This window comes from Staurois parvus, unplaced genomic scaffold, assembly GCF_062004578.1.
Source record: "Staurois parvus isolate SC_StPar_1 unplaced genomic scaffold, SC_StPar_1.0 ptg003284l, whole genome shotgun sequence".
Classification (NCBI taxonomy): domain Eukaryota; kingdom Metazoa; phylum Chordata; class Amphibia; order Anura; family Ranidae; genus Staurois; species Staurois parvus.
Genome location: NW_028321080.1, coordinates 1 through 26,337, shown reverse-complemented (window position 1 = coordinate 26,337; position 26,337 = coordinate 1). Strand labels below are relative to the sequence as shown.

The window sequence follows — 26,337 nt, the reverse complement described above, 5'->3', positions numbered from 1 at the left end:
TCAAATCGCGTCATCATCCAACGCCGGAAGTGAGTGGCGACATAACAGACATGTCACGTGATGCGGGGGATCGGCGGTTGCACAGGCGGCGGCTGCTGGTATACCGGTCAGTGAGGGGGGAGGACTCCGGGGCGGGGGTTGGGACGCCGATGTGAGAAGTGTCTGATAGAAGCTGATACATATTCTGGTCCTCCAACCCGGAAGTCTGGCAACTTCTACCAGATCCTTCACACACAGGTGGTCCGCTTCACATTACACAGCTGAATGTACATAGAGAGGGGGCTACAGAGAGAGGGAGGGGCTACAGAGAGGAGGAGGAGACTATAGAGAGGGGGCTACAGAGAGGAGGAGGAGACTATAGAGAGGGGGCTACAGAGAGAGGGAGGGGCTACAGAGAGGAGGAGGAGACTATAGAGTGGGGGCTACAGAGAGAGGGAGGGGACTAGAGAGAGGGGGCTACAGAGAGAGGAAGGGGCTACAGAGAGGAGGAGGAGACTATAGAGAGGGGGCTACAGAGAGAGGGAGGGGACTATAGAGAGGGAGGGGACTATAGAGAGGGAGGGGGCTACAGAGAGGAGGAGGAGACTATAGAGAGGGGGCTACAGAGAGAGGGAGGGGCTACAGAGAGGAGGAGGAGACTATAGAGTGGAGGCTACAGAGAGAGGGAGGGGACTATAGAGAGGGAGGGGACTATAGAGAGGGAGGGGGCTACAGAGAGAGGGAGGGGCTACAGAGAGGAGGAGGAGACTATAGAGGGGGGAGGGGCTACTGAGAGGAGCAAAAGACTATAGAGAGGGGGCTACAGAGGGGGAGGGGCTACAGAGAGGCAAGAGGAGACTATAGAGAGGGGGAGGGGGCTACAGAGAGGAGGGGGAGGGGCTACAGAGATTAGACTAGAGAGGGGGAGGGGCTACAGAGTGGAGGAGGAGACTATAGAGAGGGGGCTACAGAGAGGGAGGAGGAGACTAGAGAGGGGGAGGGGCTACAGAGAGGGAGGAGACTATAGACAGGAGGAAGGGCTACAGAGAGGGAGGAGGAGACTCTAGAGAGGGGGCTACAGGGAGGGAGGAGGAGACTATAGAGAGGGGGAGGGGCTACACAGGAGGAGGAGACTAGAGAGGGGGAGGGGCTACACAGGAGGAGACTATAGAGGGGGAGGGGCTACAGAGAGGGAGGAGGAGACTATATGGAAGAGGAAGGGCTACAGAGAGGGGAAGGGGCTCCAGAGAGGGAGGAGGAGAGTATATGGTGGAGGAAGGGCTACAGAGAGGAGGAGGGGACTATAGAGTGGGGGCTACAGAGAGAGGGAGGGGACTATAGAGAGGGAGGGGACTATAGAGAGGGGGCTACAGAGAGAGGGAGGGGCTACAGAGAGGAGGAGGAGACTATAGAGAGTGGGCTACAGAGAGTGAGGAGGAGACTAAAGAGAGGGGGAGGGGCTAGAGAGGGGGAGGAGCTACAGAGTGGAGGAGGAGACTATAGAGAGGGGGCTACAGAGAGGGAGGAGGAGACTAGAGAGGGGGAGGGGCTACAGAGAGGGAGGAGACTATAGAGAGGAGGAAGGGCTACAGAGAGGGAGGAGGAGACTCTAGAGAGGGGGCTACAGAGAGGGGAAGGAGACTACAAAGATAGGGAGGGGAATACAGAGAGAGGGATGGAGCACTGTATGGAGAGGAGGAGGAGGCTACAGGGGGTGGAGCACTGTATGGAGAGGAGGAGGAGGCTACAGGGGGGTGGAGCACTGTATGGAGAGGAGGAGGAGGCTACAGGGGGGTGGAGCACTGTATGGAGAGGAGGAGGAGGCTACAGGGGGGTGGAGCACTGTATGGAGAGGAGGAGGAGGAGGAGGAGGCTACAGGGGGGTGGAGTACTGTATGGAGAGGAGGAGACTACAGGGGGTGGGGCACTGTATAGAGAGGAGGAGGCTACAGGGGGTGGAGCACCATATGGAGAGAAGGAGGAGGCTACAGGGGGGTGGAGCACTGTATGTAGAGGAGGAGGAGACTACAGGGGGGTGCAGCACTGTATGGAGAGGAGGAGGAGGCTACAGGGGGGTGGAGCACTGTATGGAGTGGAGGAGACTACAGGGGGTGGGGCACTGTATAGAGAGGAGGAGGCTACAGGGGGGTGGAGCACCGTATGGAGAGAAGGAGGAGGCTACAGGGGGGTGGAGCACCGTATGTAGAGGAGGAGGAGGCTACAGGGGGGTTTAGCACTGTAAGGAGAGGAGGCTACAGGGGGGTGGAGCACTGTATGGAGAGGAGGAGGAGGCTACAGGGGGGGGGGGCACTGTATGGAGTGGAGGAGACTACAGGGGGTGGGGCACTGTATAGAGAGGAGGAGGCTACAGGGGGGTGGAGCACCGTATGGAGAGAAGGAGGAGGCTACAGGGGGTGGGGCACTGTATAGAGAGGAGGAGGCTACAGGGGGGTGGAGCACCGTATGGAGAGAAGGAGGAGGCTACAGGGGGGTGGAGCACTGTATGTAGAGGAGGAGGAGACTACAGGGGGGTGGAGCACTGTATGTAGAGGAGGAGGAGACTACAGGGGGGTGGAGCACTGTATGGAGAGGAGGAGGAGGCTACAAGGGGGTGGAGCACTGTATGGAGAGGAGGAGGCTACAGGGGGTGGAGCACCGTATGGAGAGGAGGAGGCTACAGGGGATGGGGCACTGTATAGAGAGGAGGAGGCTACAGGGGGGTGGAGCACCGTATGGAGAGAAGGAGGAGGCTACAGGGGGGTGGAGCACTGTATGTAGAGGAGGAGGAGACTACAGGGGGGGTGGAGCACCGTATGGAGAGGAGGAGGCTACAGGGGGTGGAGCACCGTATGGAGAGGAGGAGGCTACAGGGGGTGGGGCACTGTATAGAGAGGAGGAGGCTATAGGGGGGTGGAGCACCGTATGGAGAGAAGGAGGAGGAGACTACAGGGGGGGTGGAGCACTGTATGGAGAGGTGGAGGAGGCTACAGGGGGGTTTAGCACTGTAAGGAGAGGAGGCTACAGGGGGGTGGAGCACTGTATGGAGAGGAGGAGGCTACAGGGGGGTGGAGCACTGTATGGAGAGGAGGAGGCTACAGGGGGTGGAGCACTGTATGGAGAGGAGGAGGCTACAGGGGGTGGAGCACTGTATGGAGAGGAGGAGGACACTACAGGGGGGTGGAGCACTGTATGGAGAGGAGGAGGCTACGGGGGGTGGAGCACTGTATGGAGAGTTGGAGGAGAATACAGGGGGGTGGAGCACTGTATGGAGAGGAGGAGGCTACAGGGGGGTGGAGCACTGTATGGAGAGGAGGAGACTACAGGGGGTGGAGCACTGTATGGAGAGGAGGAGGAGGCTACAGGGGGTGGGGCACTGTATGGAGAGGAGAAGGAGGCTACAGGGGGTGGAGCACTGTATGGAGAGGAGGCTACAGGGGGGTGGAGCACTGTATGGAGAGGAGGCTACAGGGGGGTGGAGCACTGTATGGAGAGGAGGAGGCTACAGGGGGGTGGAGCACTGTATGGAGAGGAGGAGGCTACAGGGGAGTGGAGCACTGTATGGAGAGGAGGAGGCTACAGGGGGGTGGAGCACTGTATGGAGAGGAGGAGGGTGCAGAGGGGTGGAGCACTGTATGGAGAGGAGCAGGCTACAGGGGGTGGAGCACTGTATGGAGAGGAGGAGGCTACGGGGGTGGAGCACTGTATGGAGAGGAGGAGGGTGCAGGGGGGTGGAGCACTGTATGGAGAGGAGGAGGCTGCAGAGGGGTGGAGCACTGTATGGAGAGGAGGAGGAGGAGGCTACAGAGGGTGGAGCACTGTATGGAGAGGTGGAGGAGAATACAGGGGGGTGGAGCACTGTATGGAGAGGAGGAGGAGGCTACAGGGGGGTGGAGCACTGTATGGAGAGGAGGAGGAGGCTACAGGGGGGTGGAGCAATGTATGGAGAGGAGGAGGCGGCTACAGGGGGGTGGCACGCTGTATGGAGAGGAGGAGGCTACAAGGGGGGGGGGGGAGTACTGTATGGAGAGGAGGAGGAGGCTACAAGGGGGGGGGAGTACTGTATGGAGAGGAGGAGGAGGCTACAGGGGGGGAAGCACTGTATGGAGAGGAGGAGGCTGCAGAGGGGTGGGGCACTGTATGTAGAGGAGGAGGAGGCGGCTGCAGGGGGGTGGAGCACTGTATGGAGAGGAGGAGGTGGCTACAGGGGGGCGGAGCACTGTATGGAGAGGAGGAGGAGACTGCAGGGGGGGTGGAGCACTGTATGGAGAGGAGGAGGAGACTGCAGGGGGGGTGGAGCACTGTATGGAGAGGAGGAGGAGACTGCAGGGGGGGTGGAGCACTGTATGGAGAGGAGGAGGCGGCTACAGGGGGGTGAAACACTGTATGGTGTCCCGTCCCTTCTTGTCCCGTCTAGTCCCGTCCCTTCTCGTCCCGTCTAGTCCCGTCCCTTCTCGTCCCGTCTAGTCCCGTCCCTTCTCGTCCCGTCTAGTCCCGTCCCTTCTCGTCCCGTCTAGTCCCGTCCCTTCTCGTCCCGTCTAGTCCCGTCCCTTCTCGTCCCGTCTAGTCCCGTCCCTTCTCGTCCCGTCTAGTCCCGTCCCTTCTCGTCCCGTCTAGTCCCGTCCCTTCTCGTCCCGTCTAGTCCCGTCCCTTCTCGTCCCGTCTAGTCCCGTCCCTTCTCGTCCCGTCTAGTCCCGTCCCGTCTAGTCCCGTCCCTTCTCGTCCCGTCTAGTCCCGTCCCTTCTCGTCCCGTCTAGTCCCGTCCCTTCTCGTCCCGTCTAGTCCCGTCCCGTCTAGTCCCGTCCCTTCTCGTCCCGTCTAGTCCCGTCCCTTCTCGTCCCTTCTCGTCCCGTCCCTTCTCGTCCCGTCTAGTCCCGTCCCTTCTCGTCCCGTCTAGTCCCGTTCCTTCTCGTCCCGTCTAGTCCCGTCCCTTCTAGTCCCGTCCCGTCTCGTCCCGTCCCTTCTCGTCCCGTCCCTTCTCGTCCCGTCCCTTCTCGTCCCGTCCCTTCTCGTCCCGTCCCGTCTAGTCCCGTCCCTTCTCGTCCAGTCTTGTCTAGTCCCGTCCCTTCTCGTCCCGTCTAGTCCCGTCCCTTCTCGTCCCGTCTAGTCCCGTCCCTTCTCGTCCCGTCTAGTCCCGTCCCTTCTCGTCCCGTCTAGTCCCGTCCCTTCTCGTCCCGTCTAGTCCCGTCCCGTCCCTTCTCGTCTCGTCCCGTCTAGTCCCGTCCCTTCTCGTCTAGTCCCGTCCCTTCTCGTCTCGTCCCGTCTAGTCCCGTCCCTTCTCGTCTCGTCCCGTCTAGTCCCGTCCCGTCTAGTCCCGTCCCTTCTCGTCTCGTCCCGTCTAGTCTCGTCCCTTCTCGTCCCGTCTCTTCTCGTCTCGTCCCGTCTAGTCCCGTCCCTTCTCGTCCCGTCTAGTCCCGTCCCTTCTCGTCCCGTCTAGTCCCTTCTCGTCCCGTCTAGTCCCTTCTCGTCCCGTCTAGTCCCGTCCCTTCTCGTCTCGTCCCTTCTCGTCCCGTCTAGTCCCGTCCCTTCTCGTCCCGTCTAGTCCCTTCTCGTCCCGTCTAGTCCCTTCTCGTCCCGTCTAGTCCCGTCCCTTCTTGTCCCGTCCCGTCTAGTCCCGTCCCTTCTCGTCCCGTCCCTTCTCGTCCCGTCTAGTCCCGTCCCTTCTCGTCCCGTCCCTTCTCGTCCCGTCCCTTCTCGTCCCGTCTAGTCCCGTCCCTTCTCGTCCCGTCTCGTCCCGTCCCTTCTCGTCCCGTCCCTTCTCGTCCCGTCCCTTCTCGTCCCGTCCCTTCTCGTCCCGTCCCTTCTCGTCCCGTCCCTTCTCGTCCCGTCTAGTCCCGTCCCTTCTCGTCCCGTCCCTTCTCGTCCCGTCCCTTCTCGTCCCGTCCCTTCTCGTCCCGTCTAGTCCCGTCCCTTCTCGTCCCGTCCCTTCTAGTCCCGTCCCTTCTCGTCCAGTCTTGTCCCGTCCCTTCTCGTCCCATCCCATCTAGTCCCGTCTAGTCCCATCTAGTCCCGTCCCTTCTCGTCCTGTCTAGTCCCATCTAGTCCCGTCCCTTCTCGTCCTGTCTAGTCCCATCTAGTCCCGTCCCTTCTCGTCCTGTCTAGTCCCATCTAGTCCCGTCCATTCCCGTCTAGTCCCGTCCCTTCTCGTCCTGTCTAGTCCCATCTAGTCCCGTCTAGTCCCGTCTCTTCTCGTCCCGTCTAGTCCCATCTAGTCCCGTCCCTTCTCGTCCTGTCTAGTCCCATCTAGTCCCGTCCATTCCCGTCTAGTCCCGTCCCTTCTCGTCCTGTCTAGTCCCATCTAGTCCCGTCTAGTCCCGTCCCTTCTCGTCCCGTCTAGTCCCATCTAGTCCCATCTAGTCCCGTCCCTTCTCGTCCTGTCTAGTCCCTTCTCGTCCTGTCTAGTCCCGTCTAGTCCCGTCCCTTCTCGTCCTGTCTAGTCCCTTCTCGTCCTGTCTAGTCCCATCTAGTCCCGTCCCTTCCCGTCTAGTCTGGGGTGCGATGCCCGGCTATAATAGCTCAGTCCTGGGTCTCAGCCGTGAGGAAGTGGTTCTCCAACAGAAGCACCCAGGTGGGGTGACATGCGGTTCATCACAGCCCCTCACCACTGGCCAGGATTGTGGGGGAGAGGCCAAGGGCATGGGGACAAAGGGCTTTGGGGGGGGGGGGACAAAGCCCCCCTACCCCAAAGTATCCCCCCCATTAAGGGCATGTGACCTGACATGGTTCGGGGGGGGGGGGGGGGTTTGGCAGGCACTCACCTCATCCCTTCCCCTTTTCTGACCTGCTGGGCTGCTTGCCTTCAACAGCAATACTAGCAATAGTGAATTGACATTTTCAGCATCCCAGGCGATATGTGGTCACGTGACCGGCATTTTCAGCATCCCATGCGATATGTGGTCACGTGACCGGCATTTTCAGCATCCCATGCGATATGTGGTCACGTGACCGGCATTTTCAGCATCCCATGCGATATGTGGTCACGTGACCGGCATTTTCAGCATCCCATGCGATATGTGGTCACGTGACCGGCATTTTCAGCATCCCATGCGATATGTGGTCACGTGACCGGCATTTTCAGCATCCCATGCGATATGTGGTCACGTGACCGGCATTTTCAGCATCCCATGCGATATGTGGTCACGTGACCGGCATTTTCAGCATCCCATGCGATATGTGGTCACGTGACCGGCATTTTCAGCATCCCATGCGATATGTGGGCACGTGACCGGCATTTTCAGCATCCCATGCATTATGTGGGCACGTGACCGGCATTTTCAGCATCCCAGGCGATATGTGGTCACGTGACCGGCATTTTCAGCATCCCAGGCGATATGTGGTCACGTGACCGGCATTTTCAGCATCCCATGCATTATGTGGGCACGTGACCGGCATAACGCATGCCATACCCTTTAATGAATTGTCCCCGTGTCTGCATTCACACCTACCTGTACCGTGGCACGTGGTTGTACTTGAGGCAGCAGATCTCTCAGGAGGGATTAGATGGAGCTCAGGAATGGGATCATTTCATACCCACAAATATCACATTAACCGTTTTTTGTGTTGCAGTCCTTCGCCCAATGAGCTGCAGACTACACCGCCCCTCCAGGAGAAAGAGGTGACCCCAGACACTGAGCCCTCCTCACAGACCTCTGCTTCCGGATATCAAGGAAGAGCACTCCAGCACAATCCTTGGTTAAGGAGCACGCCTACTAGAGGACAGATCAAAGTACAGCAGCGTGAGCCCCTGATACGAACCAATCGTTCTGCAGATCGGGGGAATGTAGCCCAGAATGAGCACCTATTACAGACTCCCCCATCCAGAGGTCACAAGGAAATAGCCCAGCGTGGAGCCCCATTACTGACCCCTTCTTCCACTAACCACAAGGAAATAGCCCAGTGTGGAGCCCCATTACTGACCCCTTCTTCCACTGACCACAAGGAAATAGCCCAGCGTGGAGCCCCATTACTGACCCCTTCTTCCACTGACCACAAGGAAATAGCCCAGCGTGGAGCCCCATTATGGACCCCTTCTTCCACTGTCCACAAGGAAATAGCCCAGAGTGGAGCCCCATTACAGACTTCCCCGTCCAGAGCTCACAAGGAAATAGCCCAGCGTGGAGCCCCATTACTGACCCCTTCTTCCACTGACCACAAGGAAATAGCCCAGCGTGGAGCCCCATTATGGACCCCTTCTTCCACTGTCCACAAGGAAATAGCCCAGCATGGAGCCCCATTATGGACCTCTTCTTCCACTGTCCACAAGGAAATAGCCCAGCATGGAGCCCCATTATGGACCCCTTCTTCCACTGACCACAAGGAAATAGCCCAGCATGGAGCCCCATTACAGACTTCCCCGTCCAGAGGTCACAAGGAAATAGCCCAGCGTGGAGCCCCATTACTGACCCCTTCTTCCACTGACCACAAGGAAATAGCCCAGCGTGGAGCCCCATTACTGACCCCTTCTTCCACTGACCACAAGGAAATAGCCCAGCATGGAGCCCCATTATGGACCCCTTCTTCCACTGACCACAAGCAAATAGCCCAGAGTGGAGCCCCGTTACAGACTTCCCCGTCCAGAGCTCACAAGGAAATAGCCCAGCGTGGAGCCCCATTACAGACCCCTTCTTTCACTGACCACAAGGAAATAGCCCAGCGTGGAGCCCCATTACAGACCCCTTCTTTCACTGACCACAAGGAAATAGCCCAGCGTGGAGCCCCATTACAGACCCCTTCTTTCAGAACTCACAAGGACACAGTCCAGCATGGAGCCCGAATACAGACTCCTCCTTTCAGTGATTATGGGGTAATAGCCCAGCAAGGACCCCCAATACAGACTCCCACTTGCAGAAATCACAGGTCTAGAGCCCAGCATGGACCCCAGTTCCAGACCACTCCATCCAGATACTGCAGACCTCGGAATGAGGATCTTGCTTGTCTGTTGGCATCACCTTTGGAGAGGACGGCTAACAGGGTCCTGTTTGTGGAACTCCACGATGTTGCATGCCAGGTGAGTGGAGGAGTATTGCAGTCCGCAGTGCAGGATTGGGGTCACTGGGTGGCAGAACAGCAGATATTTCCTGAAGGTCACATTGACACAAATCCCCCCACCATGGCAGACTCCGTGATCTGAGGTGAAAGCAGGACCACCCAACTGAACCATAGTACTCCGTACAGAACTGGAGGTCCACATCGGCAGATTACACTCCAAGCTGATCAGGATTGACTGCTGAATGGAGGAGGTTGTACAGTGTTGGGGTGGGGGTGGTTCCTGTGAATGGAGGAGGTTGTATAGTGCCAGGGGTGGTTCCTGTGAATGGAAGAGGTTCTATAGTGCCAGGGGTGGGGGTGGTTCCTGTGAATGGAGGAGGTTGTATACTGTCGGGGTGCGGGTGGTTCCTGTGAATGGAGGAGGTTGTGCAGTGTCAGAGGTAAGAATGGTTTCTGAATGGAGGAGGTTGTACAGTGTTGGGGTGGGGGCGGTTCCTGTGAATGGAGGAGGTTGTATAGTGTCGGGTGGGAGTGGTTCCTGTGAATGGAGGAGGTTGTATAGTGTCAGGTTTGGGGGTGGTTCCTGTGAATGGAGGAGGTTCTATAGTGCCAGCGGTGGGGGTGGTTCCTGTGAATGGAGGAGGTTCTATAGTGCCAGGGGTGGGGGTGGTTCCTGTGAATGGAGGAGGTTGTACAGTGTTGGGGTGGGGGCGGTTCCTGTGAATGGAGGAGGTTGTATAGTGTCAGGTTTGGGGGTGGTTCCTGTGAATGGAGGAGGTTCTATAGTGCCAGGGGTGGGGGTGGTTCTTGTAAATGGAGGAGGTTGTGCAGTGTCAGGGATGAGAATGGTTCCTGTGAATGGAGGAGGTTGTACAGTGTCAGGGGTGGGGGTGGTTCCTGTGACTGGAGGAGGTTGTACAGTGTCAGGGGTGAGGGTGGTTCCTGTGAATGGAGGAGGTTGCACAGTATCGGGGATGAGGATGGTTCCTGTGAATGGAGGAGGTTGCACAGTATCGGGGATGAGGATGGTTCCTGTGAATGGAGGAGGTTGTACAGTGTCAGGGATGAGGATGGTTCCTGTGTATGGAGGAGGTTGTACAGTGTCAGGGGTGAGGATGGTTCCTGTGTATGGAGGAGGTTGTACAGTGTCAGGGGTGAGGGTGGTTCCTGTGAATGGAGGAGGTTGCACAGTATCAGGGATGAGGATGGTTCCTGTGAATGGAGGAGGTTCTACAGTGTCAGGGGTGAGGGTGGTTCCTGTGAATGGAGGAGGTTGTACAGTATTGGGGATGAGGGTGGTTCCTGTGAATGTAGGAGGTTGTACAGTATCGGGGTTGAGGGTGGTTCCTGTGAATGGAGGAGGTTGTACAGTGTCAGGGGTGAGGGTGGTTCCTGTGAATGGAGGAGGTTCTACAGTGTCAGGGTGGTTCCTGTGAATGGAGGTGGTTGTACAGTGTCAGGGGTGAGGGTGGTTCCTGTGAATGGAGGAGGTTGCACAGTGTCAGGACTGACAGTAATATTAGTGAATGGAGGAGGTTGTACAGTGTCAGGGGTGAGGGTGGTTCCTGTGAATGGAGGCGGTTGTACAGTGTCAGGGGTGAGGGTGGTTCCTGTGAATGGAGGAGGTTGCACAGTGTCAGGACTGACAGTAATATTAGTGAATGGAGGCGGTTGTACAGTGTCAGGGGTGAGGGTGGTTCCTGTGAATGGAGGAGGTTGCACAGTGTCAGGACTGACAGTAATATTAGTGAATGGAGGAGGTTGTACAGTGTCAGGGGTGAGGGTGGTTCCTGTGAATGGAGGAGGTTGCACAGTGTCAGGACTGACAGTAATATTGGTGAATGGAGGAGGTCGCAGTAGCACAACACTTCTCCTGTGACTAACCGTCTTTCTGTGGTTCTCCTTTCTGTAGGTTCGTACACAGGCTCCGCCCACTGACCGGTATGTACACAGATATGCTGGCTCATCCATGCTGTGTGTGAATGGCCGTTGTTCTTTCCTCTGTTTTCTGCTTGATTTCAGGATGCCGGTAACTGCCGATTGTGCTGTGCTCAGCCGTGTCAGTCCTCCGGGCCAGCCTGATGTCCAAGGTAGGACAGAGGGGGTTCTCTGCTTAGTAATTCCAGACGTTCTCCATGTCAGAGGGGGTTCTCTGCCTAGTAATTCCAGACGTTCTCCATGTCAGAGGGGGTTCTCTGCCTAGTAATTCCAGACGTTCTCCATGTCAGAGGGGGTTCTCTGCCTAGTAATTCCAGACGTTCTCCATGTCAGAGGGGGTTCTCTGCCTAGTAATTCCAGACGTTCTCCATGTCAGAGGGGGTTCTCTGCCTAGTAATTCCAGACGTTCTCCATGTCAGAGGGGGTTCTCTGCCTAGTAATTCCAGACGTTCTCCATGTCAGAGGGGGTTCTCTGCCTAGTAATTCCAGACGTTCTCCATGTCAGAGGGGGTTCTCTGCCTAGTAATTCCAGACGTTCTCCATGTCAGAGGGGGTTCTCTGCCTAGTAATTCCAGACGTTCTTCATGTCAGAGGGGGTTCTCTGCCTAGTAATTCCAGACGTTCTCCATGTCATAGGGGGTTCTCTGCCTAGTAATTCCAGACGTTCTCCATGTCAGAGGGTGTGTCCTGCTTAGTAAATTCCAGACGTTCTCCATGTCAGAGGGTGTGTCCTGCTTAGTAAATTCCAGAGGTTCTCCGTGTCAGAGGGTGTGTCCTGCTTAGTAAATTCCAGACGTTCTCCGTGTCAGAGGGTGTTCTCTGATTAGTAAATTCCAGACGTTCTCCGTGTCAGAGGGTGTGTCCTGCTTAGTAAATTCCAGACGTTCTCCGTGTCAGAGGGTGTGTCCTGCTTAGTAAATTCCAGACGTTCTCCGTGTCAGGGGGGGTTCTCTGCTTAGTAAATTCCAGACGTTCTTCGTGTCAGAGGGTGTTCTCTGCTTAGTAAATTCCAGACGTTCTCCGTGTCAGAGGGTGTGTCCTGCTTAGTAAATTCCAGACGTTCTCCGTGTCAGAGGGTGTGTCCTGCTTAGTAAATTCCAGACGTTCTCCGTGTCAGGGGGGGTTCTCTGCTTGGTAAATTCCAGACGTTCTCCGTGTCAGAGGGTGTTCTCTGCTTGGTAAATTCCAGACGTTCTCCATGTCAGAGGGTGTTCTCTGCTTGGTAAATTCCAGACGTTCTCCGTGTCAGAGGGTGTTCTCTGCTTGGTAAATTCCAGACGTTCTCCATGTCAGAGGGTGTGTCCTGCTTAGTAAATTCCAGACGTTCTCCGTGTCAGAGGGGGTTCTCTGCTTAGTAAATTCCAGACGTTCTCCGTGTCAGAGGGGGTTCTCTGCTTAGTAAATTCCAGACGTTCTCCGTGTCAGAGGGGGTTCTCTGCTTAGTAAATTCCAGACGTTCTCCGTGTCAGAGGGTGTTCTCTGCTTGGTAAATTCCAGACGTTCTCCGTGTCAGAGGGTGTTCTCTGCTTGGTAAATTCCAGACGTTCTCCGTGTCAGAGGGTGTTCTCTGCTTGGTAAATTCCAGACGTTCTCCATGTCAGAGGGTGTGTCCTGCTTAGTAAATTCCAGACGTTCTCCGTGTCAGAGGGGGTTCTCTGCTTAGTAAATTCCAGACGTTCTCCGTGTCAGAGGGTGTTCTCTGCTTGGTAAATTCCAGACGTTCTCCATGTCAGAGGGTGTTCTCTGCTTGGTAAATTCCAGACGTTCTCCGTGTCAGAGGGTGTTCTCTGCTTGGTAAATTCCAGACGTTCTCCGTGTCAGAGGGTGTTCTCTGCTTGGTAAATTCCAGACGTTCTCCGTGTCAGAGGGTGTTCTCTGCTTGGTAAATTCCAGACGTTCTCCGTGTCACTGCTTTTATTTCCTTGTCTACAGATGTTCCCATCCTGTCAGGAACCACAGAGCTCCCACCTGATTTTCTCGCCTCCAGTCCTGCACCACCTCTTCTGTCTCCTCCTGCGAAGGTGCCTAGATGGGGCCTGGTCCCGCTCTTCCAGAGCGTCCGTACTAAGCTGGAGAGCTTTGCTGAAATTTTTTTTTCCCCCAAGAAGAGTCGTCCGGAGACACAAAATGTGGAGGAGCCTCAGTCACCCAGTGTCTCCACTAGAGAGGAGAATTCTGCTGCAGATGGAGATTCCCATCAGTCTCTGCACTCTGAAGGACATCCTTCCAGATCTTCTGACACTCCATCCCGATATCAGGCCGAGGAGAACGGAAAGTCCCTTTCTCCGGCCTCCAGAACAGACATGAACCTTCAGCTGAAGATTGAGATCTCCAGTCCTGTTTCCACGTTGCACCGCCCGCCCCTCCAGCGCTGTCTGTCCTGCCCCTTACTGCCCCATCGGCCACGGAGGTACAGCCTGGAGGCAGCAGAGCCGGATGTCCCAGTGTGTTCCTGCAAAGCCAAGGTCTCCAGGAAAAGGAGGCACAGTGTGGGCACCATAGAGGAATGCCGCAAATTGCCGTTGTCACCCATCTCCTTATCCTGCCTGAAAAAGGAGAAGCACCCGTCTGCCCTCTGGACAAACTGCCAGCCGGAAAGTGTTCTGCAGTATGCCATTAGGTATGGAGCCACCAATCCACCATAGATCGGTCCCTTCATCTGAACGACTCACAGTCCATGCCTATGATCTGCTACCGAGACCAGAACCATTGTCTGCCCATGTGTGTACGGTGGGGTCGTTGTCTGCCCATGTGTGTACGGTGGGGTCGTTGTCTGCCCGTGTGTGTACGGTGAGGTATTGTCTGCCCATGTGTGTACGGTGGGGTCGTTGTCTGCCCATGTGTGTACGGTGGGGTCGTTGTCTGCCCATGTGTGTACGGTGGGGTCGTTGTCTGCCCATGTGTGTACGGTGGGGTCGTTGTCTGCCCATGTTTGTACGGTGGGGTCGTTGTCTGCCCATGTGTGTACGGTGGGGTCGTTGTCTGCCCATGTGTGTACGGTGGGGTCGTTGTCTGCCCATGTGTGTACGGTGGGGTCGTTGTCTGCCCATGTGTGTACGGTGGGGTCGTTGTCTGCCCATGTGTGTACGGTGGGGTCGTTGTCTGCCCGTGTGTGTACGGTGAGGTATTGTCTGCCCGTGTGTGTACGGTGGGGTCGTTGTCTGCCCATGTTTGTACGGTGGGGTCGTTGTCTGCCCATGTGTGTACGGTGGGGTCGTTGTCTGCCCATGTGTGTACGGTGGGGTCGTTGTCTGCCCATGTGTGTACGGTGGGGTCGTTGTCTGCCCATGTGTGTACGGTGGGGTCGTTGTCTGCCCATGTGTGTACGGTGGGGTCGTTGTCTGCCCATGTGTGTACGGTGGGGTCGTTGTCTGCCCATGTTTGTACGGTGGGGTCGTTGTCTGCCCATGTGTGTACGGTGGGGTCGTTGTCTGCCCATGTGTGTACGGTGGGGTCGTTGTCTGCCCATGTGTGTACGGTGGGGTCGTTGTCTGCCCATGTGTGTACGGTGGGGTCGTTGTCTGCCCATGTGTGTACGGTGGGGTCGTTGTCTGCCCATGTGTGTACGGTGGGGTCGTTGTCTGCCCATGTGTGTACGGTGAGGTATTGTCTGCCCACGTGTGTACGGTGGGGTCGTTGTCTGCCCACGTGTGTACGGTGGGGTCGTTGTCTGCCCACGTGTGTACGGTGGGGTCGTTGTCTGCCCACGTGTGTACGGTGGGGTCGTTGTCTGCCCACGTGTGTACGGTGGGGTCGTTGTCTGCCCACGTGTGTACGGTGAGGTATTGTCTGCCCACGTGTGTACGGTGGGGTCGTTGTCTGCCCACGTGTGTACGGTGGGGTCGTTGTCTGCCCACGTGTGTACGGTGAGGTATTGTCTGCCGACGTGTGTACGGTGGGGTCGTTGTCTGCCCATGTGTGTACGGTGGGGTCGTTGTCTGCCGACGTGTGTACGGTGGGGTCGTTGTCTGCCCATGTGTGTACGGTGGGGTCGTTGTCTGCCCACGTGTGTACGGTGGGGTCGTTGTCTGCCCACGTGTGTACGGTGGGGTCGTTGTCTGCCCCTGGTGAGGTCTCTCTCGGTGCGGGGGGGGTCTCTCTCTCGGTGCGGGGGGAGGTCTCTCTCTCGGTGCGGGGTGGTGTCTCTCTCTCGGTGCGGGGTGGTGTCTCTCTCTCGTTGCGGGGTGGTGTCTCTCTCTCGGTGCGGGGTGGTGTCTCTCTCTCGGTGCGGGGTGGTATCTCTCGGTTCAAGGGTCTCCCTCTCGGTGCGGGGGGTCTCCCTCTCGGTGCGGGGGGTCTCCCTCTCGGTGCGGGGGGTCTCCCTCTCGGTGCGGGGGGTCTCCCTCGGTGCGGGGGGTCTCCCTCTCGGTGCGGTGTCTCTCTCTCGGTGCGGGGTGGTGTCTCTCTCAATGCGGGGTGGTGTCTCTCTCTCGGTGCGGGGTGGTGTCTCTCGGTTCAAGGGTCTCCCTCTCAGTGCGGGGGGTCTCCCTCTCAGTGCGGGGGGTCTCTCTCAGTGCGGGGTGGTGTCTCTCGGTTCAAGGGTCTTCCTCTCGGTGCGGGGGGTCTCCCTCTCAGTGCGGGGGGGTCTCCCTCTCAATGCGGGGTGGTGTCTCTCTCTCGGTGCGGGGTGGTGTCTCTCTCGGTGCGGGGTGGTGTCTCTCTCTCGGTGCGGGGTGGTGTCTCTCGGTGCGGGGTGGTGTCTCTCGGTTCAAGGGTCTCCCTCTCGGTTCAAGGGTCTCCCTCTCGGTTCAAGGGTCTCCCTCTCGGTGCGGGGGGTCTCCCTCTCGGTGCGGGGGGTCTCCCTCTCGGTGCGGGGGGTCTCCCTCTCGGTGCGGGGGGTCTCCCTCGGTGCGGGGGGTCTCCCTCTCGGTGCGGTGTCTCTCTCTCGGTGCGGGGTTTTGTCTCTCTCAATGCGGGGTGGTGTCTCTCTCTCGGTGCGGGGTGGTGTCTCTCGGTTCAAGGGTCTCCCTCTCAGTGCGGGGGGTCTCCCTCTCAGTGCGGGGGGTCTCTCTCAGTGCGGGGTGGTGTCTCTCGGTTCAAGGGTCTTCCTCTCGGTGCGGGGGGTCTCCCTCTCAGTGCGGGGGGGTCTCCCTCTCAATGCGGGGTGGTGTCTCTCTCTCGGTGCGGGGTGGTGTCTCTCTCGGTGCGGGGTGGTGTCTCTCTCTCGGTGCGGGGTGGTGTCTCTCGGTGCGGGGTGGTGTCTCTCGGTTCAAGGGTCTCCCTCTCGGTTCAAGGGTCTCCCTCTCGGTTCAAGGGTCTCCCTCTCGGTGCGGGGGGTCTCCCTCGGTGCGGGGGGTCTCCCTCTCGGTGCGGGGGGTCTCTCTCGGTTCAAGGGTCTCCCTCTCAGTGCGGGGGGTCTCTCTCTCGGTGCGGTGTCTCTCTCTCGGTGCGGGGTGGTGTCTCTCTCAATGCGGGGTGGTGTCTCTCTCTCGGTGCGGGGTGGTGTCTCTCGGTTCAAGGGTCTCCCTCTCAGTGCGGGGGGTCTCTCTCAGTGCGGGGTGGTGTCTCTCGGTTCAAGGGTCTTCCTCTCGGTGCGGGGGGTCTCCCTCTCAGTGCGGGGGGTCTCTCTCTCGGTGCGGTGTCTCTCTCTCGGTGCGGGGTGGTGTCTCTCTCAATGCGGGGTGGTGTCTCTCTCAATGCGGGGTGGTGTCTCTCTCTCGGTGCGGGGTGGTGTCTCTCGGTTCAAGGGTCTCCCTCTCAGTGCGGGGGGTCTCCCTCTCAGTGCGGGGGGTCTCTCTCAGTGCGGGGTGGTGTCTCTCGGTTCAAGGGTCTTCCTCTCGGTGCGGGGGGTCTCCCTCTCAGTGCGGGGGGTCTCCCTCTCAGTGCGGGGTGGTGTCTCTCGGTTCAAGGGTCTTCCTCTCGGTGCGGGGGGTCTCCCTCTCAGTGCGGGGGGTCTCTCTCGGTGCGGGGGGTCTCCCTCGGTGCGGGGGGTCTCCCTCTCAGTGCGGGGGGTCTCTCTCGGTGCGGGGGGTCTCCCTCGGTGCGGGGGGTCTCTCTCGGTGCGGGGGGTCTCTCTCGGTGCGGGGGTCCCTCAGTGTGGCTGTCTTCCTTCCTCATGGTTGTCCCTCATCCCGCTTGTCATGTTTTCCTTCCCTCCAGCTCCCCGCCTGGCCGGTGTTTGGATGCAGTGACAGGGACGGAGGAGGGGAATCTCGGGGGCGCTGACACTGCAGGGGAATCTGATCCTCTCTCTCAGTGTAAGGTGAGAAGATGGACATTTAAAGGGGAACTCCAGGCAGACAGTAGTCAGTGAAATGGATAATTGCCCCCATGTGTCTCTATGTTCCCCTCCTGCACTCCCCTGTACCTGGAAGGCGAAATTGGGGCTCTGTTACCTCTCAGTGTTGGCCAATGGGGGGAAACCTACCAGAGAGGATGGTGTACCCCGGAACCCCCCAATATGCTGCTGGTACTTTATTCCTAGTGTGGGGGGGGGGGGGGGACCAAGGGAGCAGAACTTCAGCGTCTCTTCCTGTAGTCCCCACCATATGGACCATTGGGGGGCTCTTTGGTAGGACAGGCGTGTAATGGGGATCCCCGATCTCTGGCCTGGAGTTCTCCTTTAATGCTGGACCTTGCGGGACTTTCAGGGAGTCACAACGAGCTCTGACTTCTCTTACAGGAGACCAAGGAGTGCAAAGTGTCCAACATTCAGATACGGAAGAGAGTGGCGAGGCAAGAAGGGACTCTCACGCCGATGGGCCTCCCCAAACGTCTCCGGTAAGAGAATGCCAAAGGTGGGGCCTCCACAATGACTCCACATTGACGGGGCCTCCACAATGACTCCACATTGACGGGGTCCTCCACATTGACGGGGCCTCCACAATGACGGGGCCTCCACAATGACGGGGCCTCCACAATGACTCCACAATGACGGGGCCTCCACAATGACTCCACAATGACGGGGCCTCCACAATGACTCCACAATGACGGGGCCTCCACAATGACTCCACATTGACGGGGCCTCCACAATGACTCCACAATGACGGGGCCTCCACAATGACTCCACATTGACGGGGCCTCCACAATGACTCCACATTGACGGGGCCTCCACAATGACTCCACAATGACGGGGCCTCCACAATGACTCCACAATGACGGGGCCTCCACAATGACTCCACATTGACGGGGCCTCCACAATGACTCCACAATGACGGGGCCTCCACAATGACTCCACATTGACGGGGCCTCCACAATGACCCCACATTGACGGGGTCCTCCACATTAACGGGGTCCTCCACATTGATGGGTCCTCCACATTGACGGGGCCTCCACAATGACTCCACATTGACGGGGCCTCCACAATGACTCCACATTGACGGGGCCTCCACAATGACTCCACAATGACGGGGCCTCCACAATGACTCCACATTGACGGGGTCCTCCACATTGACGGGGTCCTCCACATTGACGGGGTCCTCCACATTGACGGGGTCCTCCACAATGACGGGGCCTCCACATTGACGGGGCCTCCACAATGACCCCACATTGACGGGGTCCTCCACATTGACGGGGTCCTCCACATTAACGGGGTCCTCCACATTAACGGGGTCCTCCACATTGATGGGTCCTCCACATTGACGGGGCCTCCACAATGACTCCACAATGACGGGGCATCCACAATGAATCCACATTGACAGGGCCTCCACATTGACGGGGCCTCCACAATGACTCCACATTGACGGGTCCTCCACATTGACTCCACATTGACGGGGCCTCCACAATGAATCCACATTGACGGGTCCTCCACAATGACTCCACATTGACGGGGCCTCCACAATGAATCCACATTGACGGGTCCTCCACATTGACGGGGCCTCCACAATGACTCCACATTGACGGGGCCCCCACTGGGATGAATAGTGAGGTGGAGGAGCACATTTTGCGGCTGTTATCATGTAAGTTGTGTGATTTCTCAATCGAACATCACAGGTCACACGTTACATGTCACAGGTCACACGTCACGGGGGACACATTACACGTCACAGGACACAAAGTGCTTCATATGTATGACTACTTGGGCTATGCTGCCACCTTCAGGTGAATGGACATTGGCCAGGAAAAGGCAGGAATCCCCGCCCACACATAGCCCCTCCCACCTCCACTAAGGCTCTGTTTTTCGGTAGTGTCCTTGAGTGATAGATGTGTCCATGATGACTCTCTGAAGATTTCTCTCAGACCACTTCATGGTCTGTTCAGTCCCACTTCATGGTCTGTTCAGTCCCACTTCATGGTCTGTTCAGTCCCACTTCATGGTCTGTTCAGTCCCACTTCATGGTCTGTTCAGTCCCACTCATGGTCTGTTCAGTCCCACTTCATGGTCTGTTCAGTCCCACTTCATGGTGTCAGTCCCACTTCATGGTCTGTTCAGTCCCACTTCATGGTGTCAGTCCCACTTCATGGTCTGTTCAGTCCCACTTCATGGTGTGAGTCACAGTTCATGGTCTCTTCTGCCTTGATTGGTCACCTGAGTCTGAGAGGAACTGTACCCAGACCCCATGTGAGTGGGGACAGCCTCTAATGTTGATCCTGCAGACCCCCGGGGTACTCGCTGTCAGTGTGCTCCACAGGTCCAGGGTGATGGTCACCTGGGGATGGGGGGGATGGAGTACCTGAAGACCCTCCTGTATGAGGGTGTGGCCTTTTGGTCTGCTGGTAAGGAATGGTGGTCCTCGATGGTGGAATATTTGGCCGTTTCCCTTGGTTCTTCACACTGGTCAGCCATGTTTAATCCCCCAGTCATGAAAACATGCAATCTGCAGCCTCTGGGCACAGCCGCAGTCTCTTCAAGTATTGGGGTACATGTTCAGGGAGTGACTTGGGGGGTGTCGGGGGTGACCAGGAGTCACTTGGCTGTCTGGCCTTGGCAAAGACTCCTCTGAGCTGGTTGGCTGCTTCCTTGTTGGGTTACAGGCCTCCTGTCCCTCAGAAAGCCATGGCAGAGAGGAGGACTTCCTAGTCCTTCTATGAGGTAGGGTGAGGGGACGTCTGATGGTCTCTGAGGCTGTCCAAGGGGGTCCCTGCTCGCGTGCTGGAGGAGAAGAGGTCTCACGGCTTCTACTCCAACCTGAATCCTAACAGGGACTTCTGGCCTGGGACAAACATTCCGGGTGGGATCTACCCAGTCCGTGTTTTCTTTGCTTCATTAGGGGGACTTCCTAGTGTCCGTGGATATCAAGGATGACACACACTATGGTTCTCCAGCCTCACCAATGGATTCTGCAGGTCTCCATGGAGGGTCGCCACTACCAGTATGTGGTGGTTGATATTTGGCCTTTCCATATTTATTCCCCACCCAAAAAAAAAGGGGCGGCCTCGATGGAGCACTCGGTCTTTTTCTGCTGTCACTTTTCTATGTGTAGGCCCCAGCTCTGGGGTTGTTGAGATTCCCATTGTGGGGGACCTAAATGGCAAAGTGCTCAGACATGGACTTCAAATGCCCAGCAGATGGGACAGGTCCTAGAAAGATTCAGTCATGTGCTGAACCTTCTGAAGTTCGCTCGGGTTCCGACACAATTTTATCTTCGACCAAGACATGGCACAGGTCTGAAGGAACTTCTTCCACAGGAGAAATGCCGGTCTCTAATACATTCTAGGTTCAATCCATCTACAATGTCCCTCAGATAACAGTCAGGTGAGTATATTTGGAAAGGTCTCTTTTTCTGACATGCGTTGCTGATAGACGCATGTTATTACAATGGCACACAATAGATTTGTATCGGGTAGTTTATGATATGAAGGCAGCAATTCATTTATCATCAATAGATTTAGGTCATTTTGGGTATTTTGATGAGATATTTTCATTGTTCTTATTTTGTTACAATAAATTTTCTGCAGATGTATCATTTTCTATAGCAATGAATGGTCCATCATCCATGGATTGTTTACAATGGATTTGTCATTTGAATGATGTTTGTATTGTCATATGTTGATATAGAGCATGTGGAGAGTACATGCTACATGAGGATCCTGGGACATACACGGTATCTGATACATGATACACTCTGATAAATTACATGTCATTGCTACAAAAGAGTTATATTGTCATTAATAGCTCTCAGGAGAGATAAACGGTTATGACCCCAAAAAGATGGAGGAACCAGTTAGAACTACAAGAAAATGGCGCCCTAACACTATATAGGGAGTTGGGTGTTGTGATTGTCATACTACATCCCCCGGACGAAGCCAGGAATCCCTGTGGAGATACGTGTTGGGGAGGGGCAGTGACGTCACCACGCTTACACGGCGAGCACTGGTAGTGTATGTGAGCGCCCCCGAGAGGCTGCTCTCCACCGCTTTATACAAAGTGCAGATTGTGTCTAATCAATGTGAGCGCATATTAGAGTGTTGATTATTATCCACGATAAAGCACTCTGCACTTTTCTCTACATGATCCGTATGAGGGATTCTTTATGGGCGGGATCAAGGGAAGATCTGAGGAGGGAGAGATCTGTATGAGGGATGCTTTATGGGCGGGATCAAGGGAAGATCTGAGGAGGGAGAGATCCGGATGAGGGATGCTTTATGGGCGGGATCAAGGGATGATCCGAGGAGGGAGAGATCCGTATGAGGGATGCTTTATGGGCGGGATCAAGGGAAGATCTGAGGAGGGAGAGATCCGGATGAGGGATGCTTTATGGGCGGGATCAAGGGAAGATCTGAGGAGGGAGAGATCCGGATGAGGGATGCTTTATGGGCGGGATCAAGGGATGATCCGAGGAGGGAGAGATCCGTATGAGGGATGCTTTATGGGCGGGATCAAGGGAAGATCTGAGGAGGGAGAGATCCGGATGAGGGATGCTTTATGGGCGGGATCAAGGGATGATCCGAGGAGGGAGAGATCCGTATGAGGGATGCTTTATGGGCGGGATCAAGGGAAGATCTGAGGAGGGAGAGATCTGTATGAGGGATGCTTTATGGGCGGGATCAAGGGAAGATCCGAGGAGGGAGAGATCCGTATGAGGGATGCTTTATGGGCGGGATCAAGGGAAGATCCGAGGAGGGAGAGATCCGTATGAGGGATGCTTTATGGGCGGGATCAAGGGAAGATCTGAGGAGGGAGAGATCCGTATGAGGGATGCTTTATGGGCGGGATCAAGGGAAGATCTGAGGAGGGAGAGATCCGTATGAGGGATGCTTTATGGGCGGGATCAAGGGAAGATCCGAGGAGGGAGAGATCCGTATGAGGGATGCTTTATGGGCGGGATCAAGGGAAGATCCGAGGAGGGAGAGATCCGTATGAGGAATGCTTTATGGGCGGGATCAAGGGAAGATCTGAGGAGGGAGAGATCCGTATGAGGGATGCTTTATGGGCGGGATCAAGGGAAGATCTGAGGAGGGAGAGATCCGTATGAGGGATGCTTTATGGGCGGGATCAAGGGAAGATCTGAGGAGGGAGAGATCCGTATGAGGGATGCTTTATGGGCGGGATCAAGGGAAGATCTGAGGAGGGAGAGATCCGTATGAGGGATGCTTTATGGGCGGGATCAAGGGAAGATCTGAGGAGGGAGAGATCCGTATGAGGGATGCTTTATGGGCGGGATCAAGGGAAGATCTGAGGAGGGAGAGATCCGTATGAGGGATGCTTTATGGGCGGGATCAAGGGAAGATCTGAGGAGGGAGAGATCCGTATGAGGGATGCTTTATGGGCGGGATCAAGGGAAGATCTGAGGAGGGAGAGATCCGTAGGACCGTTCCGGCTCACATAGTAGCCATCTATCTGCACCCTTCACCTGCATCACCTCCGGCTGATTGGACGGAGAGCACTCAGATATTTCATCCCCGCTCACCTCTGCACCAAGTTTGTTTTGCGTTTTTGCACAAAATTCATTGAATTTTTACCTTTTTTTTTCGATTTTTATTTTTGATATTTATTATTTTATTGAATATTTATTTAATGATCGAAGGACACACATTTGAATAATTTTGCACAGACTTTTTTTGTTTTTTTTTATCACCAATTTGGATATATATTTTTCTCATTTATTGATTATTATCAGCACATATTTGGGTATTGATCGGCATTACCATCCTGTATGGTTACACAAGATGGGGGAACGTGGTTGGTGTGTTAGATGTGGTCTCCTATCATCTCGGCGTGGGACAAACATCGGGAGTCCTTGGATCTGCCTGTGTGTCCGACTCCTAAGATCGGATTGGTTCTGGAGTGGTGGATATCCATTCAGATGCTGGATACCGGGAAATCCTTCCTTCTGATGAATTGGAAGGTCAGCTAGAAGTCCTACATTCCGGGCCGTTCCTTATGGTCAGACTGGCATCTCCTGGTACAATGGTAGGTGACATTGGTGTCACGGAGAATCACCAGGACTTGGGGAAGGTTAGACCTTCAGTGCTGTGTGTCCCCATTGGGGAGATTCACCCCTCCCCCGATCTGCTATTGTGACTGAGAAATAAAGAGAGGAAATCCAACATTTCTGTCCCCAGAACAGGAAGTGAGGGAAGAGGAGAATTCCACCTCACTTTGTGAGATGTCCTCCAACTTCCTGTTGTGTTTCTGGGGAAGGAGGTGAAGGGAAACATCCTCAATACCTCTACACCTGCCATGTAGTATGGAGTCCGGGAGCAGTGTGCGCTACATTGTCTGATATACCTCTACACCCGCCATGTAGTATGGAGTCCGGGAGCAGTGTGTGCTACAGTGTGCAGGCTGCCCATGGATGAGGGAACACGCAACCTCCTCCCAGGCTGCCAATATACGAGGGAACATGTGACCTCCTCCCAGGCTGCCCATGTACGAGGGAACATGCGACCTCCTCCCAGGCTGCCCATGGACGAGGGAACATGCGACTTCCTCCCAGGCTGCTAATGTATGAGGGAACATGCGACCTCCTCCCAGTCTGCCCATGTACGAGGGAACATGCGACCTCCTCCCAGGCTGCCCATGGATGAGGGAACATGCGACTTCCTCCCAGGCTGCTAATGTATGAGGGAACATGCGACCTCCTCCCAGTCTGCCCATGTACATGGGAACATGCGACCTCCTCCCAGGCTGCCCATGGACGAGGGAACATGCGACCTCCTCCCAGGCTGCCCATGGACGAGGGAACATGCGGCCTCCTCCCAGGCTGCCCATGGACGAGGGAACATGCGGCCTCCTCCCAGGCTGCCCATGGACGAGGGAACCTGTGACCTCCTCCTAGGCTGCCCATGTACATGGGAACCTGTGACCTCCTCCCAGGCTGCCCATGTACATGGGAACCTGTGACCTCCTGCTGGGTGGAAAGGTTACAGTCTCTGTCAGGTTTACATTGCGGTCCAAACACGGCCTCATACACCGGGACCCCTGCGAGGGTCTTAGATCTGCAATCTGATGTCTGTCTGTCTGTCTTCTACAGATTGCAAAAAGACGACTTCAGCCTGGAAGAGATCTACACCAACAAGAATTACCGTACACCCACTGAGAAGAGGTCAGCAGATGGCCTTCATGTCACCATGGTCTCTGGAAAGGAAGCTGGAGGGGTGTGAGCCTTGTGACCGGTGTGGTCGGGGAGGGGTGCGAGCCCAGTGATCGGTGTGGTCGGGGAGGGGTGCGAGCCTAGTGAACGGTGTGGCCGGGGAGGGGTGTGAGCCTTGTGACCGGTGTGGTCGGGGAGGGGTGCAAGCCCAGTGATCGGTGTGGTCGGGGAGGGGTGCGAGCCCAGTCACCAGTGTGGTCGGGGAGGGGTGCGAGCCCAGTCACCAGTGTGGTCAGGGGTTGAGAGGTATGAGCCCAGTCACTAGGGCAGTACAGTTTACAAAAATTTGGAAGCAGCAGAGGAGATGGACCAATATGTGTGTTGCTGTGGTGGAAGGATTCGCGTGTGTTGCTGTGGTGGAAGGATTCGCGTGTGTTGCTGTGGTGGAAGGATTCGCGTGTGTTGCTGTGGTGGAAGGATTCGCGTGTGTTGCTGTGGTGGAAGGATTCGCGTGTGTTGCTGTGGTGGAAGGATTCGCGTGTGTTGCTGTGGTGGAAGGATTCGCGTGTGTTGCTGTGGTGGAAGGATTCGCGTGTGTTGCTGTGGTGGAAGGATTCGCGTGTGTTGCTGTGGTGGAAGGATTCGCGTGTGTTGCTGTGGTGGAAGGATTCGCGTGTGTTGCTGCGTCGGAAGGATTCGCGTGTGTTGCTGCGTCGGAAGGATTCGCGTGTGTTGCTGCGGGGGAAGGATTCGCGTGTGTTGCTGCGGGGGAAGGATTCGCGTGTGTTGCTGCGGGGGAAGGATTCGCGTGTGTTGCTGCGGGGGAAGGATCCGCGTGTTGCTGCGGGGGAACGATCCGCGTGTTGCTGCGGCGGAACGATCCGCGTGTTGCTGCGGCGGAACGATCTGTGTTTTTCTGCGGCGGAATGATTCGTGTGTGTTGCTGCGGTGGAAGGATCCGTGTGTGTTGCTGCGGTGGAATGATCCACGTATGTTGCTGCGGTAGAATGATCCGTGTCTCTTCCCTCCATACAGAAAATTTGAGACCATATTCGAGGAGCCGGTAATGAAGGGTGGATCTCTCATCCTTACAAGCCAGCGCCCGCTGAGGAGGATTATGGTGTTTAAGGACAGCAGCGCCCCACGTAGGAGGAAGAAGAAAGGGCGGGGAGGTGGGCGCACCCGCAGCTGTGTGGACAACAAAGAAAGTGTGAACTTCGAACTGTTACTGCAACACAAACTGGAGCAGCTGGAGGCGGAACTACAGGAGGAGGAGGTGGAGCTGCACTAGATGATGTCACCGCGACTACGGCCTTATCGTTCTGCTGGGGCCGGCTCATCTTGTAGTCATTTGTCTTCTGGGGCTGCCATATCTGGTGGTCATCTGTCTCCTGGAGCCGGCTGAAGTGGTAGTTGCCTATCCTCCGGGGCCGGTTGAAATGGTAGTCGCCTATCCACCGGGGCTGGTTGAAGTGGTCGTCGCCTATCCTCCTGGGTCAGTTCAAGTGGTAGTTGCCTATCCACCGGGGCTGGTTGACGTGGTAGTTGCCTATCCTCCTGGGCCGGTTGAAATTGTAGTCGCCTATCCACCGGGGCTGGTTGAAGTGGTAGTCGCCTATCCACCGGGGCTGGTTGAAGTGGTAGTCGCCTATCCTCTGGGGCCGGTTGACGTGGTAGTTGCCTATCCTCTGGGGCCGGTTGACGTGGTAGTTGCCTATCCTCTGGGGCCGGTTGACGTGGTAGTTGCCTATCCTCTGGGGCCGGTTGACGTGGTAGTTGCCTATCCTCTGGGGCCGGTTGACGTGGTAGTTGCCTATCCTCTGGGGCCGGTTGACGTGGTAGTTGCCTATCCTCTGGGGCCGGTTGACGTGGTAGTTGCCTATCCTCTGGGGCCGGTTGACGTGGTAGTTGCCTATCCTCTGGGGCCGGTTGACGTGGTAGTTGCCTATCCTCCGGGGCCGGTAGAAATGTTAGTTGTCTATCCTCTGGGGCCGATTGACATGGCAGTCACCTATCCACC

The 26,337-nt window shown here is 56.4% G+C and overlaps 1 protein-coding gene across 2 annotated transcripts; it reads left to right on the top strand.

The window, feature by feature from the left end:
- Positions 1-12: 12 nt before the first annotated feature.
- Positions 13-26,331, top strand: LOC149428377 (uncharacterized). Of its 2 annotated transcripts, XM_089667485.1 has the most exons (9): positions 13-106; positions 7,543-8,983; positions 10,877-10,905; positions 10,987-11,054; positions 12,835-13,522; positions 17,002-17,104; positions 17,525-17,622; positions 24,258-24,329; positions 25,353-26,331. In XM_089667485.1, the coding sequence occupies exons 1-9, from the start codon at positions 51-53 to the stop codon at positions 25,606-25,608; spliced, it is 2,811 nt and encodes a 936-aa protein (XP_089523611.1). In that variant the 5' UTR covers positions 13-50; the 3' UTR covers positions 25,609-26,331. The 2 variants fall into 2 exon arrangements, with proteins under 2 accessions (XP_089523611.1, XP_089523612.1); XM_089667486.1 differs by lacking the exon at positions 17,002-17,104 and having other exon boundaries at positions 25,353-25,520.
- Positions 26,332-26,337: the final 6 nt, after the last annotated feature.